General features: G+C 35.3%; 1 protein-coding gene across 1 annotated transcript; it reads right to left on the minus strand.

Moving 5' to 3' along the window:
• Positions 1 to 306: 306 nt before the first annotated feature.
• On the minus strand, positions 307 to 14,194 carry LOC144257243 (all-trans-retinol dehydrogenase [NAD(+)] ADH4-like; the record flags this gene model as incomplete). The annotated part of the gene is made up of 8 exons (XM_077803369.1): positions 307 to 613; positions 2,755 to 2,893; positions 3,395 to 3,530; positions 5,993 to 6,253; positions 10,435 to 10,666; positions 12,262 to 12,349; positions 12,799 to 12,940; positions 14,081 to 14,194. Coding segments are annotated over 8 exons (1,137 nt in total), but the record flags the coding sequence as incomplete, so codon positions are not given.
• Between the last annotated feature and the right edge of the window lie 3,149 nt (positions 14,195 to 17,343).

Consider the following 17,343-nt stretch of genomic DNA (forward strand, 5'->3'; position numbering starts at 1 on the left):
TTATATCCTATAGTGTGATTATAGTACATAATGATAAAGTAGGGCTAAGAGAAAAGAAATTAACAGATATTGAAAAGAAAAACTATTTAGCAGCTTATTTAAAAGAGTAGTTTATAGTTTATTCAAACACAAAAACTATTTGATAGTATTTTTTATATATGTATATAATATATAGTGATTTTTTCCAGTAAAAATTGGTGGATTGTAGAAAATTCTTAACATAGACAAAAGTAGAGAGAACAGTATAGTGGAATTCCTTGCAGTTTGTCTATCAACTTCAAAAATTACAAATGTATGATTTTTCTTTCATCGCCCACTCTCACCTCCCCAGAACTAATTTTAAACAATTTCTAAACATCACATGGTTCTATTCATGAATACTTCAGTAATCATATTATTTAACATAGGAAATTTGAATACATTTTATGAGTGTAGATGCCATACCATTTATAGCTATTTTATGTTGAGACATTAACAGAAATGTGCATTTAAGGCTCATAATTTTCTTTGGTCCATCCTATCAGGTAATATATTAATCAGAGAGTTTCAGATTCAATTGAATAGTATTCCAAATTGTTCCTGGCATCTTCAAAAGGTCAGGACTGTTCGGATGCTGTTAATAACAATAAAACAATAATAAGTACAATTTACATGAAACATTTAGCCAAAGCCCACAAATAATTTTTGTCTTTTCATTTCAGGATTTGGTCTAATTTTTATAAACATTCACGTTGTATAGTCTTATTTCTTCTATTTTGTCATTTCTCCCATTCATTGCATTAATAATGTTTTATAGATGGTATTAGAAAGTGGGGAGGCTTGGAAGAGTCACTGCTCTTGGTTCTCCTATTGCCAAGGGCAAGTTGGGCATCAAAGAAGGGGGAACTTGGTGTATTGAGAGGCTACTTTCTGAGAATCTGAATGTTTTCAATCCTTAATAATTCCAACATTTGGAAACAAAGTAGGGAGATAAACCTCAAGGACAGAAAATTCTTTCTCTCAGACATTACTCTGGAGCTGTGTAGCCCTGGCAATCATTAGGGTACCATGCCTAAATATTTTCTTCACCCAGGAACTGGAGGCTACATCTACCTGTGGAGGGAGAACCTCTGTGTCCTTTCCTCACTCTGAGGCAGCTTCACTGCATCTTAGCAGGCTAGTCAGTTATCGTGCCCCATCCCCTTCTATCCATTCCCTTGTTTTTGTACAGTTGGTTTGTTGGGAAAATCTGTCCTCTTGGGTGCTTCCTGTTCCCATATGGTAAGTATGTATGGCAAGGCCCATCTTCTGCTTTTCCTGTTGCTATCTTTTCATCTGTGTGTGTGGTCAGGTGGTTTCCTCAGGGAGTCAGTGAGGGAGTAGAAAGGCCCACTCACACATGTATCCCTAGGCTTCTACTCTGCCACTAATTACTAGACTATGGAAGGCTTGCCCATCTAATAAAGCAATGCAGCATTTTCATTTAGTTTGTGGGTATATCGGTGACCAAGAACTCCAGGGTCAAAGGGTTGTAGCAGAGGAGCTGACCACCAGATTCTAAGGCTCTAAACTCCAACCCAACTCCTAACCTGAGGAATATTCCTATGGACATATTGAGATTGTGTAAGCTATTTAGGGCTTATATACTAAATTTATGTGGTGTTTTAAAAAATAATATTTATAGGGTAGTGCGTGCCTGTAATCTCAGTGTCTTGGGAGGCAGAGGCAGGAGGATCTAAAGTTCCAGGCCAATCTGATCAACTTAGTAAGATTCTGTCTCAAAATTAAAAAGACTAGGGATGGATCTCAGAGGTAGAATGTCCCTGGGTTCAATTCCCAAGACTGAAAAAACAACAAAACAAAACAAAACAAAACCCCAAAAAACTCCCTAAACACAAACCCCAACATTTTATATTTTCTTATTTTTAATTGAACTTCTTTTTGATATTTTGTGGATAACATTTATAAATTGGGGAGTTATGTCAGTGGGAATATTTTCTCAGGTTTCTTTCCCATGAAGTAGTCTGGGTACTGATACCAAAGACCTATGCCTCCCAGCCCTTTGCTGTTTTTTCTTTTCATTTCTTCTTTATCCTGCATCTCCTCTATTTCATTGCTCTTAGTGTTTTTCTCTTTGAATCTGTAGATCAAGACTGCTTGGATATTTTAACTAAAATCATTGATACTAATCTTACCCCAACCCCTAGGAACTCATCAATTGGGACATTGTTATAAATCAATCCTTAGGCTCCAAGAAAAGGCAACACAATAGAGCTAAAATTGTCAGTATCCTATAGGAGCCTCATGACAATGCAAGAGAATGAGAGAATTGAAGCATTTATTATGTATCTGTACTGTCACTCTTCTCCCATCTCCATGGCTTCACAGATCATGAAGGGTGTGGAATAAGCACTTTGTATAAAATTGCCAAACATAATGTTTCCAGATTTAGGAATATATTGTATCATAGGGACCTAACATTAAACTATAGAAACCTCTCCTTCCAGGGATCAACCCAACTGAGTTAACATTTTTTTGTGAAAGAGAAAAAAATATGTCAATTTATAACAGTACTCTATGTGGTAGCAGTGTATATTATGGAAATAGAAGCCTTTATCTTTTTTTAATGACCATTATTTAATATATTTGCTAAAAGTACTGGCAAATCTAGTATTTATGACATAGAAAATCAGAAAAGACAAACCAATTATTTAAAAAAAAATAGAATCATCATAAAGTTTTTCTAAACACTCAATCATTTGTTTGGTAATTTACCTTTTTCCTTGGTGCATCAGGTCAAATGCCTCATTGATTTTGTCAAAAGGCAGGGTATGAGTCACCAATGCATCCAGATCAAATTTCTTATTCTTGTAGTCATTAACCAGCTTTGGGACAGAATCTACACTTTTCCAACCTATAATTTGGCCAAAATGCAAATAAATAAATACATGTACTTGACATGAAGAAAGTGTTTTCATCAGTGTGTTTGCTGAATGAATGAAATTATTAGGTCAGATCCATGTTGCTTCAAATGACTAAACTCTTCCCCTCCATCTTTAACTTTCTGTTCTTTTACAAAAATTTTCTTAATAAGCAAAATTCAAGACTATTTTCTATTCTAGATAAGGAACTTCCTCAATGAAATCAAAGTTTACCTTTTATTCATCTGTGTTCATTTCAATATAACGTGAATTAAATTTCAATTTGCCAATTGTAGTTTTCATATAAACTCCACTTACTTTCAGTTAATAAATAGAATAGTTTTTGTGTACTCTTTACATATATTCTAAGTACTCATTATTTAAATAATTTATTTTTATTTTCTTTCAATAATCTTTATTCTAAGAATTTTTGTACTACTATGAAGAAAATTAAGAGCTATGAAGACAGAAAAGAAAAAAAACCCAAAACTAACCACCAAAGAATGTTCCATTTAACTTGCGGCCCAATAGTAGCTCTATTGGGGAAACTTCCAATCCTTTGTCACCAAACTTTAATCCAACCACAGTACATGATCCCCAAGCTACTACTGTGCTGTCCAGGGCTGCTCTCTGAAAGTGAAACAAAGATTACCTGAGTAAGTAGAAAAGTAATACATAAATTCCAGTGTTGAAAGCAATATACAATATTTAGGGAAAATGTATCGAACTCTGCATACTAGATACTGGGATTCAAGTTAATGAGGTTATACTATCATTGTAGATTGATCCTTGAAGCTGTAGTGTTGTGTTATAGATAGAACATTCAATACAATTCTTAGCTTATCCAAAAAGAAACGAAACAATTATTTTACTCTGTACAATACAGTAGTTAGACTGACTCTGCAATACAAATCATTGGGTATCAAGGGAAGCATACATACACAGAGCTAGGAAAGATCTAAAAATGATGTTATAAACTTTAATCAACAAGGTTTTGATAATCCACCATGGGCATTTACTAAAATATCTGCAATTCCAGGGACCTGGGATCAAAATCTTTAAAAGTCATGAAAAATCAGTTATTTCCTGGAACCTAAGAAATGAGGTGTACACTATGTACTTAGAAGATCTAAAGATAGGATAAATAGGGGCTTCAGTTGTAGCTCAGTGGTAGATGGCTTGCCTAGCATGTGTGAGGCACTGGGTTGATCCTCAGCACCACATAAAAATAAATAAATAAAATAAAGCTATTCTATCCATCTGCAACTTAAAAAACAAACAAAAAGGATAGGATAAATAAAAAATGCTATTTAAAACATAGGGCAAAAGTCTTAATAGAATATAACACTGTTCTGTTCATTAAACATTTCATCTGCTTTCCCACATTTTTACAGCCCTCTCACAGGTAGATTTCATCCTGCCAACCATATTTTCTCTTGTTCTAACAACCAAGATGGCCTCAAGTTGAGATTGAAGCCAGGAGTTTACATTTCCTTGATTGCTGAGTTATCACATGGAAGACGGTGGCTCAGTTCAGGAGAGTTGCTTGGACATACATTGATCTTTGCATGAGGGAAAGAGAGAACATTATTATGTTAACCTACTGCAAATTTGCAGTTAATATTAAAATGCCCAAAACCGAACATGTAAATAAGCTTCAAAGGAATATATACTTATGAATGACCATTTCATATAGAAATCCTAAGGTAAATAGATACACAATTTTAATCTTTTGAGATTGATCCTATAGAAGAAAAGTGTAAACTTTGTACCTCATGGCTTGTGGTCAACTTGATTCTGACCTTTTGGGTCAATTTTAACTTTTATAGATGTTGTAATAGGCTTCTTCACATCACTGATCACTGTATGAAAGAAGCAATCAATCTCTCTCTCCCTTCTTCCTCTCATACCAGTGATGGAAGATGCAATGATGTAGAGCTTTTGGGAAGTGTTTTGAATTTTTTATTTGAATATGCGTTTATTTATTGTTTTGAGAATTGTAAACACTTCTAAAGATTAATACTTCTACTCTCTGCACTTATTGTATGGCAGAAACATTTTTGTTTACATATACTGTATCAAAAGACGCATGGAGAGAGGAAAGACCACAGGCACTACTTGTCACCTTAAAGTAATTGTTTATTCTTTACAAGTTGACTCTTGTTTTGTTTTTGTTTTTAATGCTTTTCCTATTTCCTTTCCTACATTTTGGAGCAGTGCTCCAAATAAGGAATTATCCTCCATAATGATGACTTGGTTGAAATGGCACTATATGCAAATACAGGGTTTCATTGGGTAGACAGTGATATCTTTTGGTAAGAATTATTTTTGGTTGAATTGGCAAAACTTTCTTGAACTGTAAACTGTTATAACTTTATAATTGTTCTATTGGGTTCTGTAGGCTAAACTAGAGGATTAGAGATTATTAAGATCAAATTCATGATCACACAGAGGACCAAACTCTCAACACTTCAACCTTGAGCAGCACATTCAAACCTCAGCACTTCCCAAATGCCAATATTGTCTGTCTTTGTGAGTTCACTTTTCTCTTGTGATAAGCAGCCACACTAGCATTATTTGTTGATTATTTGTAGATGTTGATTTTTCTTTTGAGTTTCCTTTTAAATGTTCAACATATTAGGCTAGAAATAATATTTACCAATTTCATTCTCATTCCAGTTTTTTATTCCTAAAAGATAATTTGGGGGATTTCTTAATTTTTAATTAGCTAAAGAAATGCCCTTTACCCCAGCCAGTCAGCCACAGTGGCACATGCCTGTAATCCCAGTGACTTGGAAGGCTGAGGCAAGAGGATCTCTGGTTCAAGGCTAGCCTGGGAAATGAATGAGAACTTGTTCCAAAATAAAAAGTTTTTAAGAAGGGCTGGATATGTAGCCGAGTGGTAGAGAGCCCCTGGATTCAATCACCAATACTGCCAAAAAAGGAAAAAAGAAAAAGGAAAAGAAAAATGCCCTCTTTGATTATTAAGTCAAATAAAATGAGGTAAACAGCCAACCAGAACATACAGGCAATATATGAAGAATTTCAGTGTCTATAAATTTGAATATATCTGAGGAAAAAGATATATATACCATAGTTTGAGATCCTCCTGCACAATCAATGGCAAAATCCACACCTCCATTGGTCAATTCAGTGATGACCTCCTGAATGGGTTTATCCAGGTCTCTAGGATTGAGGCAGTCAGTGGCTCCTAGGGCTTTGGCCTTTGCAAACTTTTCACTATTGATGTCAATAGCTATGATTCTGGAAGCTCCTGCTATTTTACAACCAATTACAGCAGAAAGACCTACACCTCCTAGGCCAAAAACAGCACAAGTAGAACCAGGTGTGACCTGTAGGTAGAGACACTGTTAAAGAAGCTAGTCCTGCAACGTGTGGTGCTTGTAATCGCAGTGACTTGGATAGTTGAGGCAGGAGGATCACAAGTATGAGGCAAGCCCCAGCAACTTAGCAAGACCCCATCTCAAAAAATTAGAATGGCTGGGGATGTAGCTAAGTGGTAAAGCACCCCTGGTTTAATCCCCAGTAAATAATAATAATAATAATAATAATAATAATAATAAAAATAAAAATAAAGCAGCTGTCCTATGTTTTTTTTCTTTTGAAGGAGAGGGTGAGATGAATGTTCAGACATATAAATAAAAGACTGCCTGTTGTAAAGTATATATGTTGCCAACAGAAAAAAAATTGGCAATGTGAAAATGATGCATTTCTACTTAAATTTGGAGAATTATTTAAAATCTGTTAAGGTTATCAGTGTATGAGAGACTAACCCAAGTGGAAATAATTCCCTTGTTTTACTTTTCCTTTAATGTTGTCAGAACAAAATTCAAAACCCCAGACATTCTAAACTGTTTATTTTTTTCTTCTTAAATTGGATTACAGGTCATTTGACATCTATATTTCTAATAAATCTAATTTAGCTTTATTAACACTATGGTTTTCAAGGATCACTAATACTTTTTAAAATGTGAATTGACTCACTTGATCATTCTAAATTGTTAATTCATTTAAATGGAATTGAAGTCCAAATATCTTTGCATGGCATTGAAGGATCTTTGCTCTCTGACCTCTGTTTACACTCCATCTCCATCTCCATGATATTCCCATTACAACACCCACAGCAAATCATTGCACTTTCCTCTCCTCATGCCTTATTTCCTGCTGTTCCTTCAGCCTGATGTACTTTTGATCTTAATTTCCTCTAATTAAAACCTATTCCTAGGCTGGGGATATAGCTCAGTTAGTAGAGTGCTTTCCTCACATGCATAAGGCCCTGGGTTCAATCCCCAGCATCACACACACATACCAAAACAATAACAAAAACTTAACCTGTACTTCTATTTCTGATATAAGCATATTTCTTCATGAAAATTTTCTTAATTCTTCAGCTAGAAATAGTGTCTATCCTTTTGCTTTTCCCTTCACAAAAATCTTATATTGAATATGCCACGAATAATTATGTGTATATGTGTTTCTTTAAAGACTAAGTTTTTTTAAAAGGCAGAAACTTTTGTATCTTCTCCATTATTTTCTAAGAGTGTCTTCTCTGTGTTGAGTCTTGAATAAATGCTTGTTAAATTGAATTAAATGAGCAATACACAAAATGGTAAGAAAAGATGCTATAACTGGTATATTTATTCTACTTACTAGATTGAATACAGAGAGATGCTTAATTAATATTTCACAAAGAGGATGGCAAGCTGTTAGGATTAAATCATAGCCCCCCCTTCCAAAAAAAAAAAAAGAAAAGAAATAGAGAGAGAGAGAAAGAGAAAATATGTCCCAGAGAAATTTTTAACACCTTTTAAGTTGGAAACAAAATAAGTAACAGAGAGGACAAACATCACTTGCTTTAATTTATGCAATGAGGAAATGACAGTCTATTTAATAAATGGTGCTGGGAAAACTTATATCCATATATAGAAAATGAGAGTAGATCCTTATTTTATACCATATACAAATATCAATTCAAAATGAATTAAAGATTAAAACGTTAAGACCTGAAAATGTAACACTACGAGAAAAAAAAATACAGGGAAAAATCTTCATGTCAGTGGTCGAGGCAATGATTTCTTGCGTGTAACTCTAAAAAGCACAGGAAATAAGACAACTGAGATCACATCAAACTTAAACACTTCTGTGCATCCTCAGATACAACCAACAGAGTGAAGAGACAAGCTATGAAATGGGAGAGTATTTCTGCAAGTCATACATCTGATTAGGTGTTAATCCCAAAAATTTATAAGGAACTCAAACAATTTACTAGTAAGAAAACAAGAAACCCAATTAAAAAAAAAAGGTAAAGGACAGAGATAATTCTCAAAAGAGAAACATATATTCCAAAAGAAGACATATAGGTATGTTAAAAAATTAGCTTGAAACCTCTATCAGAAAAATGCAAACAACCACAATGTGCTATTTTCTTGCATCTGTTAATATTGTTATTATCAAAAAGACAAAAGAGGCCTGGGGTTGTGGCTCAGCAGTAGAATGCTTGCATTGCATGTGTGAGGCACTGGGTTCCATTCTCAGCACCACATATAAATAAAAAATAAAGGTCCATCAACAACTAAAATAAATAAATTAAATAAATTTAAAAAAGATAAAAGATAACAAATGTTGGCATAAATGTGGAGAAAAAAAAAAACCCTTGCACACTGTTGGTGGAAATGTAAGTTAGTATATCCGTTATAGAAAACAGAATGGAGATTCCTCAAAAAATTAAAGAATAGAACTACCATACGATCTAGTAAAACTACCTCTGAATATATATAAAGGAAATGAAATTAGTATATTGAAGAGGTAGCTGCACTCCTATATCCATTGCTGTGTTATTCACAATAGCCAGGTTATGGAATCCAGCTAAGTGCCCATGAACAAATGAATGAATAAAGAAAATGTGGTCTATATACACAATGGAATACTATTCAGTCTTAAGAAGGCAATCCTGTCCTTTGTGACAACATGGATGAACCTGGAGGACACTATGCTATGCAAAAGAAGTCAGTACAGAAAGACAAGTAACACAATCTTACTAGAGATGGAATCTAAAACAATTGAACTCCTAAAAGTGGAGAGCAGAATGGTGGTTTACCTGAGCCCGGGAGGAGGGGAGATGAGGAACTGGGGAGATGTTGGTCAAAGAACACAATATTTGGTTAGGAGAAATAAATTGTAGGACATGGTATTGATAAATAATAATGTATGTTTGAAAATTGTTTTTTTTTTTTTAAGAGAGAGTGAGAAAGGAGAGAGAGAGAGAGAGAATTTTTAATATTTATTTTTTAGTTCTCGGCGGACACAACATCTTTGTTGGTATGTGGTGCTGAGGATCGAACCCGGGCCGCACGCATGCCAGGCGAGCGCGCTACCGCTGAGCCATATCTCCAGCCCTTTGAAAATTGTTAAGAGAGCACATTTTAATTTTCACCACAAGAAAAAAGAAAGTCATGTGATGGATATGTTAATTAACTTGATTTAATCATATCACTATGTATGAATATATTAGGACATTACATTTTGTCACATATATGATTTTTATTAAATAAAATAATTTAATAAAGTAAACAATTAAGAGAAAGCTGCAGAGTTTATAGCTCTTAAGAAGAACTGATATCTAAAGGGAGACAGCCTGAGTGAGATTGGGGAGTCTACTCTGCTATACTGGTGCAACCCAGGTGGAAAGGCCCAGAGACCTCAGTGAGTAAAACCTGAGGCCTCAGCGTGGGGCCCTGGGAATTGTGAATAGTGCAAAGAGTCACTGTAGCCCACTGAGGAATTTATTTAGGGCGAAAAGAAACAATGCAAGAGGAGGGAAAACAGATTTGTTTGTTGTTTAGAAAGACCACATTGGCTGCATTTTGCAGTTTTGAGTCAAGGGGTGAAGACTGACATGAGGGAGGTTAGAATAAGAAGGCCTTGCTTGAAGTCTCTCTGGTCTGTAGTTTAAATAGCCTTGTAAAATTTTTAAATTCTAACATGTGATTCCAGGGACACATCTTGCCACCCTCAGGACTGCTACCAGAGACACTCTTTTGAAGCCATGAAGGGATAGGATGAGAAGCAGAGATAAGTTATTCTTGATTGGCAGAGAAAAATCTACAGCATCAGGGAGAGGGTACAGGTGGCCAGAGGAAGGTGGTTGAGGGTTTCTAAAGTTTCTGTTGCCCTTTGGGTCAAGTGTCCCAGGATGAGCATTTATATTTATGGAACATATTTAAACAGGATGTATTTAAATCAGGGCTAGTCTTTAATCAAATATTCTGGTATTATATGTAACACGTAGTAGGTGCCAACTATATGCTGGCTATTAGACCAGATGTTGTACATATGTAATATAATTTAATTATCTATATAAGTATTTGTAGTAGATATTATCCTTCGGAATTAAATAACTTGCTTAAAGTCACAGGTAATAAATGACATAGCCAGCATTTGAAGATAATTAATTCTATGTCCTTCCTATCATATTGTAACGTCTGTTTTACACAATCTGTGTTTAACAATTTACCTTGGCATTGTTGATTGCAGCCCCATAGCCAGATGAAAATCCACATCCAATCAGACAAACTCTCTCTAAGTTTGCATCGTCATCTATTTTGGCAAGATTGACGTCTGACACCACCGTGTACTGAGAGAATGAACTGACTCCCATGAAGTGGTAAATTGATTTTCCTTTGCAGGTAAACCTGCTGGTTTTGTCTTCCATTAGTTCTTGATCAGTAATAGGAGATTCAAAATTTCTGAGAGAGAGAGAGAGAGAGAGAGAGAGAGAGAGAGAGAGAGAGAGAGAAAGTAAATGGGACGGACCATTTCCCAACAAAAAATGTTGGGTGTTTTTATTTGTTAATGGCAATTTTATGGAGTTAAGATGGAAAAATTGAGAAAATAACTTGTCACTTTTCACATTAACATGTAGTCTGTTAGAAGCATTTTAAAGGTAAGAACAAACTTTCATTAAATGCAAAGGCTGTATGTATACTAGCTCATACATTTTTTTATTACAGAAAATTCAAATAGATACGAAAGTAGAATAGCATACTGAACTCCCACGTACCCATCTCCCAACTTCAGTGACTATCAACTCAAAGGGCAATCTATTCTCATCTATTACCCCTCCACAATCTGCATCTCGCTCCCTGCCTTGGACTATTTTGAAGCAAATCTCAGACATCACCATTTTCATCTATATAGAAATATTTCAGTATGTATCTCTAAAAGATTCTTTTTTTTTTTCTTTCTTTGTGAGATTTTTTCTTTCTGTGTGTGTGGGTGGTACTGGGGGTTGAATCCAGAGATGTTTTACTGCTGAGCCCCATACTCAACTCTTTTTATTTTTTAAAATTTTGAGTCAAGGTCTTGCCAAGTTGTTGGGGCTGCCCTTGAACTTGTGATTCTCCTGCCTCAGCTACTGGAATTACTGGCATGGGCCATGTCTCCTGGTTTTTCTCAGATTCTTTTAGGTCCACATATTGCATTTGGTTGACATGTATCTTGAATCTCTTTTAATTTGTAGATTCTTTCCTCTCCCCTTTTTTCTTTTTTGCAATTTGTTTGTTGTAACTGAGTCATTTGTTCTATAGAATTTTCCTCTTAGTGGATTTTGCCGATCACATTCATGAAATCTGGTTTAACATCTTTCTCTGTTTTTGTTTTTCTTTGTAAATAAGCATTTAAAAAATATAAATGCTTGTTGGGATTCAGGTTTTATAGTTTTGTGGTAATACTTCAAAGGTGGTATAATGCATTTCATCTGGAGGGACATAATTTCTGATCATCTCTTTTTGTGATATTATAATTTATGATCATTATCTAAATCCATTATTTCATCGAAACTTTGCAAAATAGTATAATTCTTTGAATATCTTTAACAATTTTACAAAGCAGCTGATAGTATCATCCCTATTTTATAGGTAAGATAATCAAGGCACAATAAAACATTATTAGAGTGGTATCATTCTAACTTCTTAAATAACCAGTTTCAATCATCCTTAAGGAAAAATGAATCCTTCTATAGTCTCAGTAAAATACAAACAGAGGAATAAAGATTTAGACTCTCCAGCCATTGCCATTTTCATTTTTATATTATATTCCATTGTGTTACTACCTTATTGATGGACATTCATGCTGCTTTCAGTTGATTGCTATTATAAACAATGTTGCAAGGAACATTCTAGCATATGTCTCTTAGTATGCATTTGGACAGTGTATTGTATATACCTATAAGTGGAATTAGGGGCCAGGATTGCTTCTCTTCAGCTCCATTTGGGTGTTGTCAATGTGTTTCCCCAAATATTCATGCCAATGTATACTCTCATTACCAGTGTATAAAGCTTACCTGAGTTTTCCACAAAGATTTGTGAGAGGACTCAGACAGAACTTGCATTTTTTACATTGAGGTGCAAAGAATGGAATGACTTTGTCACCTAGAAAGAAAGGCCACATGTTGGATAGTGCCTAAAGATGATACTTGTAAATAGTTTACTGCAGATGAATTGGTGGAAAACACCATTTTTATAGTATAAATTTTATATTCAACTGAAAGTACAGGTAGCTAAAATATTTATTACCTTACATAATTGTGCACTCTCTTAAGTTTTGTATATACTGTCTTTTTTTAAAAAAAAAGTTCTTGCGCATCAACTAACAAATCCGAATGGGTATTATCAGGTACAGAGTTCTGTCAGAGATGATGCTCTTAGTGCAACTCTCTATAGCATGACTATTGTTTATTACATTTCCAAATATTCTGCACGGAACAGAACATCCTTGTATATCAGAAAAGCTGAACCACATGGGCTACAAGAAATTATCACACACACACACACACACACCACTGATATTTTTATTTTATTGGAATCAGAAATTAAAATACCTGCTTTGAAGTTGGTTACTCCTGGCCCAACACTTTCCACTATTCCTGCACATTCATGGCCAAGGATCACTGGAAAAAGAGCCTCCTTAAATTTAGGATCAATATTGTGGGCATCAGTATGGCATATGGAAGTGGCGATTACCTATAAAGCAATCACAGACTTGAGTGGTGTTTCTGCAGTTATATTATTGGATTAGATATTATATATGATTTTAAGCCCAATGTCATATTGAAGCATGACAATACTACTATAACTCAATAAAATTGTTACATTTTAAGAAAAAAGAATGAATAAAAACTATATGAGATTAGATTCTTTTCCTCCTATAAAGCACTTATGTTTTCTACCTTTCATTGTTGTCAGAAAGATCACAAAAAGAGATAGGATTGGGGGCTGGGGATGAGGCTCAAGTGGTAGCTCGCTCCATGCGTGAGGCACTGGGTTTGATTCTCAGCACAACATAAAAACAAAATAAAGATATTGTGTTCACCAAAAAAAAAAAAAGAGAGAGAGAGAGATAGGATTGGTAATTACTGTCTCTAGGAGAGGAAAAAGCAAATGTAATAGGTATAAATAATTATTAGGCAGAGGGAATGGAGGGAATGTGGGTTTCTATGGCTTGTTCAAGTTTTGTTGAAATTGTATTCAAGGTGATCAATCTTTTATAGTTAAAAGACAGACATTTTTATAATTAATTATCAATGTATCTTGTATAATTCTTTAGGATCTGTCCATGAGGCTATCCCATTCATTTTCACATATGTAGTGTTGGCCCTGAGAAAAAAATGGAGACCATGTCCAACTATGCCAACTGTGACATTGTTCTTTGTTCTTCTCTCTGATGACCCATTCCTGCCATTCCTCTGGGCACCTAGGCTCTCATAATGCCCAGGACATTTCTCAAGGGTTTCCTTCTTCCTTGTTTTGGGTCTCTCTCTCTCTCTCTCTCTCTTTTTTTTTTGTAAACACTTTCCAATAATTGGTAATTGAATAATAAAAAGTAAACTAATTCTAAGCCAAAGCAAATTCTTTTGTCTGATTAAGGGTTGACAATCAAGATTAAGATTGTTCAATTAAATTTTAAGTCATCATCAAAAATTACTAAAATGATCAATAATTTATCCTTCTTGGGGATAATGCCCATTTTTATGTGGACCTAAAAAATACAACTTCTCCACAGTGAAAACAAGACTCTCAGTCAGACCATTATAGGACATAATTGAAAGAAATGGAGCACTTTGTGCTGAGAGTCCTTTTCAGGCAGGGAAAGGCCCCACTCACCTGAATTCGAACTTCATGGGCCTTCGGGGGAGCTACTTCAATCTCTTCAATGCAAAGGGGCTTGTCTGTTTCCCAGGCAATGGCTGCTTTGCATTTAATAACCTGAAAGAGAGAAAGGAGGAGAGAGAGAGAGAGAGAGAGAGAGAGAGAGAGAGAGAGAGAGAGAGAGAGAGAGAGAGGAGACACAGGATGTTGTGGGGATAAAAACAGTGTGCTGATACCATATTTTTATGAAAAACAGTTGAGGTGTTTGTGGTTGGATATTATATTTAATTATTTTATTTTTATTTTTAAGACAAGGAAACTTAATTGAACATATTAAATTCTACATTATACTCATTACACTTTTTATTAAAAAAACAGGTGTGTTAAGATTAACCCTAATGCTTTTATTTTTTTTCCTTAACAAAGAACATTTATCCTTAACATTTATAGTCTTTAAAAGGTTTGGTAGATAGCCAATAAGTATTTGTTGAATGAACCATTTGTAAGCTGCTCTGAATTACCTGAGTCTTCATTGTTAGAACACAGATGTGTTTTATATGTATATTCCTTAAGTGTGGTCACAAGAACAGCAGTTATTCACATTATCTGGGAAAACTCCTTAGAGAAGAAAGTCCTGCCCAAATCTACTAAATTGAAATCTGCATTTGAACAAAATCTCTAGGTGATTCATTAAAAATTGGAAAAGTGAGGCTCACAAAATTACTAAATTTATTAGTAGGCTATAGTTAAATAAAAATTTTGTCTCTTTGCAATAATTTGGGTAAACACATTTGAAAAGAAATTTAAACATTTATGGCAAAATATAAAATAGAGAAACATGTTTAATACACGTAAGGATGAGTTAAAAATAATTATTAAATAAAGGACTTTTCTACTGCCCTGAAACCTCCCTTTTACCCATTCTTCTTCACAACCTGAATAATCTTTTCCTTGCCTATTTTATGGTTTTACTATATATCTATGCTTCCCTATATAATAGTTTTATCTATTAAAATTATACGAACAGAATCATAATGTATGTATTCTTTCATGTATTTTTTCCTCTGTGACATTCATTCACATTGCCTGTACTTGTAATTTATTCACATTACTGTTGAAATCCCCCTGCATGAATTGACCATAATCTATTCATCCACTTTCTTTTCTGTTTTTTTCCCCCTTTCCATTTTTGTGCTTATGATAACTTAGTGGTTGCATAAAAATTCTTTTCATGTATCATGTTGTACATGTATTTGAGTTTTCTTAGGGAAAATTTAGGATGATATTCAGCCCACATATACTAGTAAGGATGCCATCTTAAAATATTAAAATACTTATGTTCAGGTTGCTAAAAAGGCATCACCTCAGACCACCAAGATCCCCTCCACCTCTGTTGTGATCTGGGGAACCCTGTTTAATCACTGCTAGGGAGCTGCTCTCATTGTGCCTCCTGGCATGTGAGACTATCAAAACCCCCCGCCCCCCAATAGTTCTGGGTCTCTGAACACCATAAATCCTGCAACCACAGAGCCCTTCTGACCTCCTGGGGTTGTGACCACTCATGATGTGGGCCACAACTCCCCTGGAACTCCACTCATATGGCTATTATGAGAAATGGGGTGTCTTGAACTGGTGGATAAATCTTTGGACCGGGTATGGAATTATTGGATCTTCAACATTGACACTCAAGGCCAAAGAGATTTACAAAGTGACTTCACTAACCATCAACAGTATAGGAGAATTCTCATTATTCTACATCTTCACCCATGCTTACACCACACTTTAAAATTTTTGATATTCTGGTGGTGTGTAACAGTATGTATATGTCTTTGTGTGTGTGTGTGTGTGTGTGTGTGTGTGTGTGTGTGTGTGTGTATGGTACTGGGGATTGAACACAGGACCTCAGGCATACAAGGCAAACATTCTACCACTGAAGTTACATCCCCAACCCCTGTAATTGTGTTCTAAATTTGTATTTCCCTGATGAGGAGAGCACCAGTGGTGTGCTGGAAGAGGCCTCAGAATAGTAAATCCTTGAACTTTTGAAAATGAAGATTTCTGTTTCAGTAAGCTTTTTCTTTGCTGTGACCAAAAGACTGAGCAAGAACAATTTTAGAGGAGGAATTTTTTTTTGAGAGTTCAAGTTTTCAGAGGTCTCAATCCATAGATGGCTGACTCCATTTCTTAAGGCCTGGGATGAGGCAGACATCATGACCAAAGAGTGTGGTGGAGAAAAGTAGCTGTGAATATAGCGCTAGGAAGCAGAGATAGATTAAGTTTAGCTAACCAAATGGTACTGGGGATTGAACACAGGACCTGGGGACCCACTCCTTGAACCACACCCTACCAGCCTATAGTTACCACTCAGTTAATCCCTATCAGGGGATTAATTCACTGACTGGGTTAAGGTTTTCATAATCCAATCATTTCACCTCTAAACTTCTTCCCTGGTCTCACATAAGAGTTTTCAAGGAACACCTAATATCTAAACCCTAATACATTCTTCTTCTTCTTTTTTTAATTTTTATTATTGGTTGTTCAAAACATTACAAAGCTCTTGACATATCATATTTCATACATTTGATTCAAGTGGGTTATGAACTCCCATTTTTACCCCGTATACAGATTGCAGAATCACATCGGTTACACATCCACTGTTTTACATATTGCCATACTAGTGTCTGATGTATTCTGTTGCCTTTCCTATCCTCTACTATCCCCACCTCCCCTCCCCTCCCCTCCCCTCCCCTCCCATCTTCTCTCTCTACCCCATCTTCTGTAATTCATTTCTCCCCCTTGTTTTTTTCCCTTTTCCCTCACATCCTCTTATATGTAATTTTGTATAACAATGAGGGTCTCCTTCCATTTCCATGCAATTTCCCTTCTCTCTGCCTTTCCCTCCCACCTCTCGTCCCTTTCAATGTTAATCTTCTTCTCATGCTCTTCCTCCCTGCTCTGTTCTTAGTTGTTCTCCTTATATCAAAGAAGACATTTGGCATTTGTTTTTTAGGGATTGGCTAGCTTCACTTAGCATAATCTGCTCTAATGCCATCCATTTCCCTGCAAATGCCATGATTTTGTCATTTTTTAGTGCAGAGTAGTACGCCATTGTGTATAAATACCACATTTTTTTTTTATCCATTCATCTATTGAAGGGCATCTAGGTTGGTTCCACAGTCTAGCTATTGTGAATTGTGCTGCTATGAACATCGATGTAACAGTATTCCTATAGTACGCTGTTTTAAGGTCTTTGGGGAATAGTCTGAGAAGGGGAATAG

The sequence above is a fragment of the Urocitellus parryii genome, chromosome 10 (genome assembly GCF_045843805.1).
Source record: "Urocitellus parryii isolate mUroPar1 chromosome 10, mUroPar1.hap1, whole genome shotgun sequence".
Classification (NCBI taxonomy): domain Eukaryota; kingdom Metazoa; phylum Chordata; class Mammalia; order Rodentia; family Sciuridae; genus Urocitellus; species Urocitellus parryii.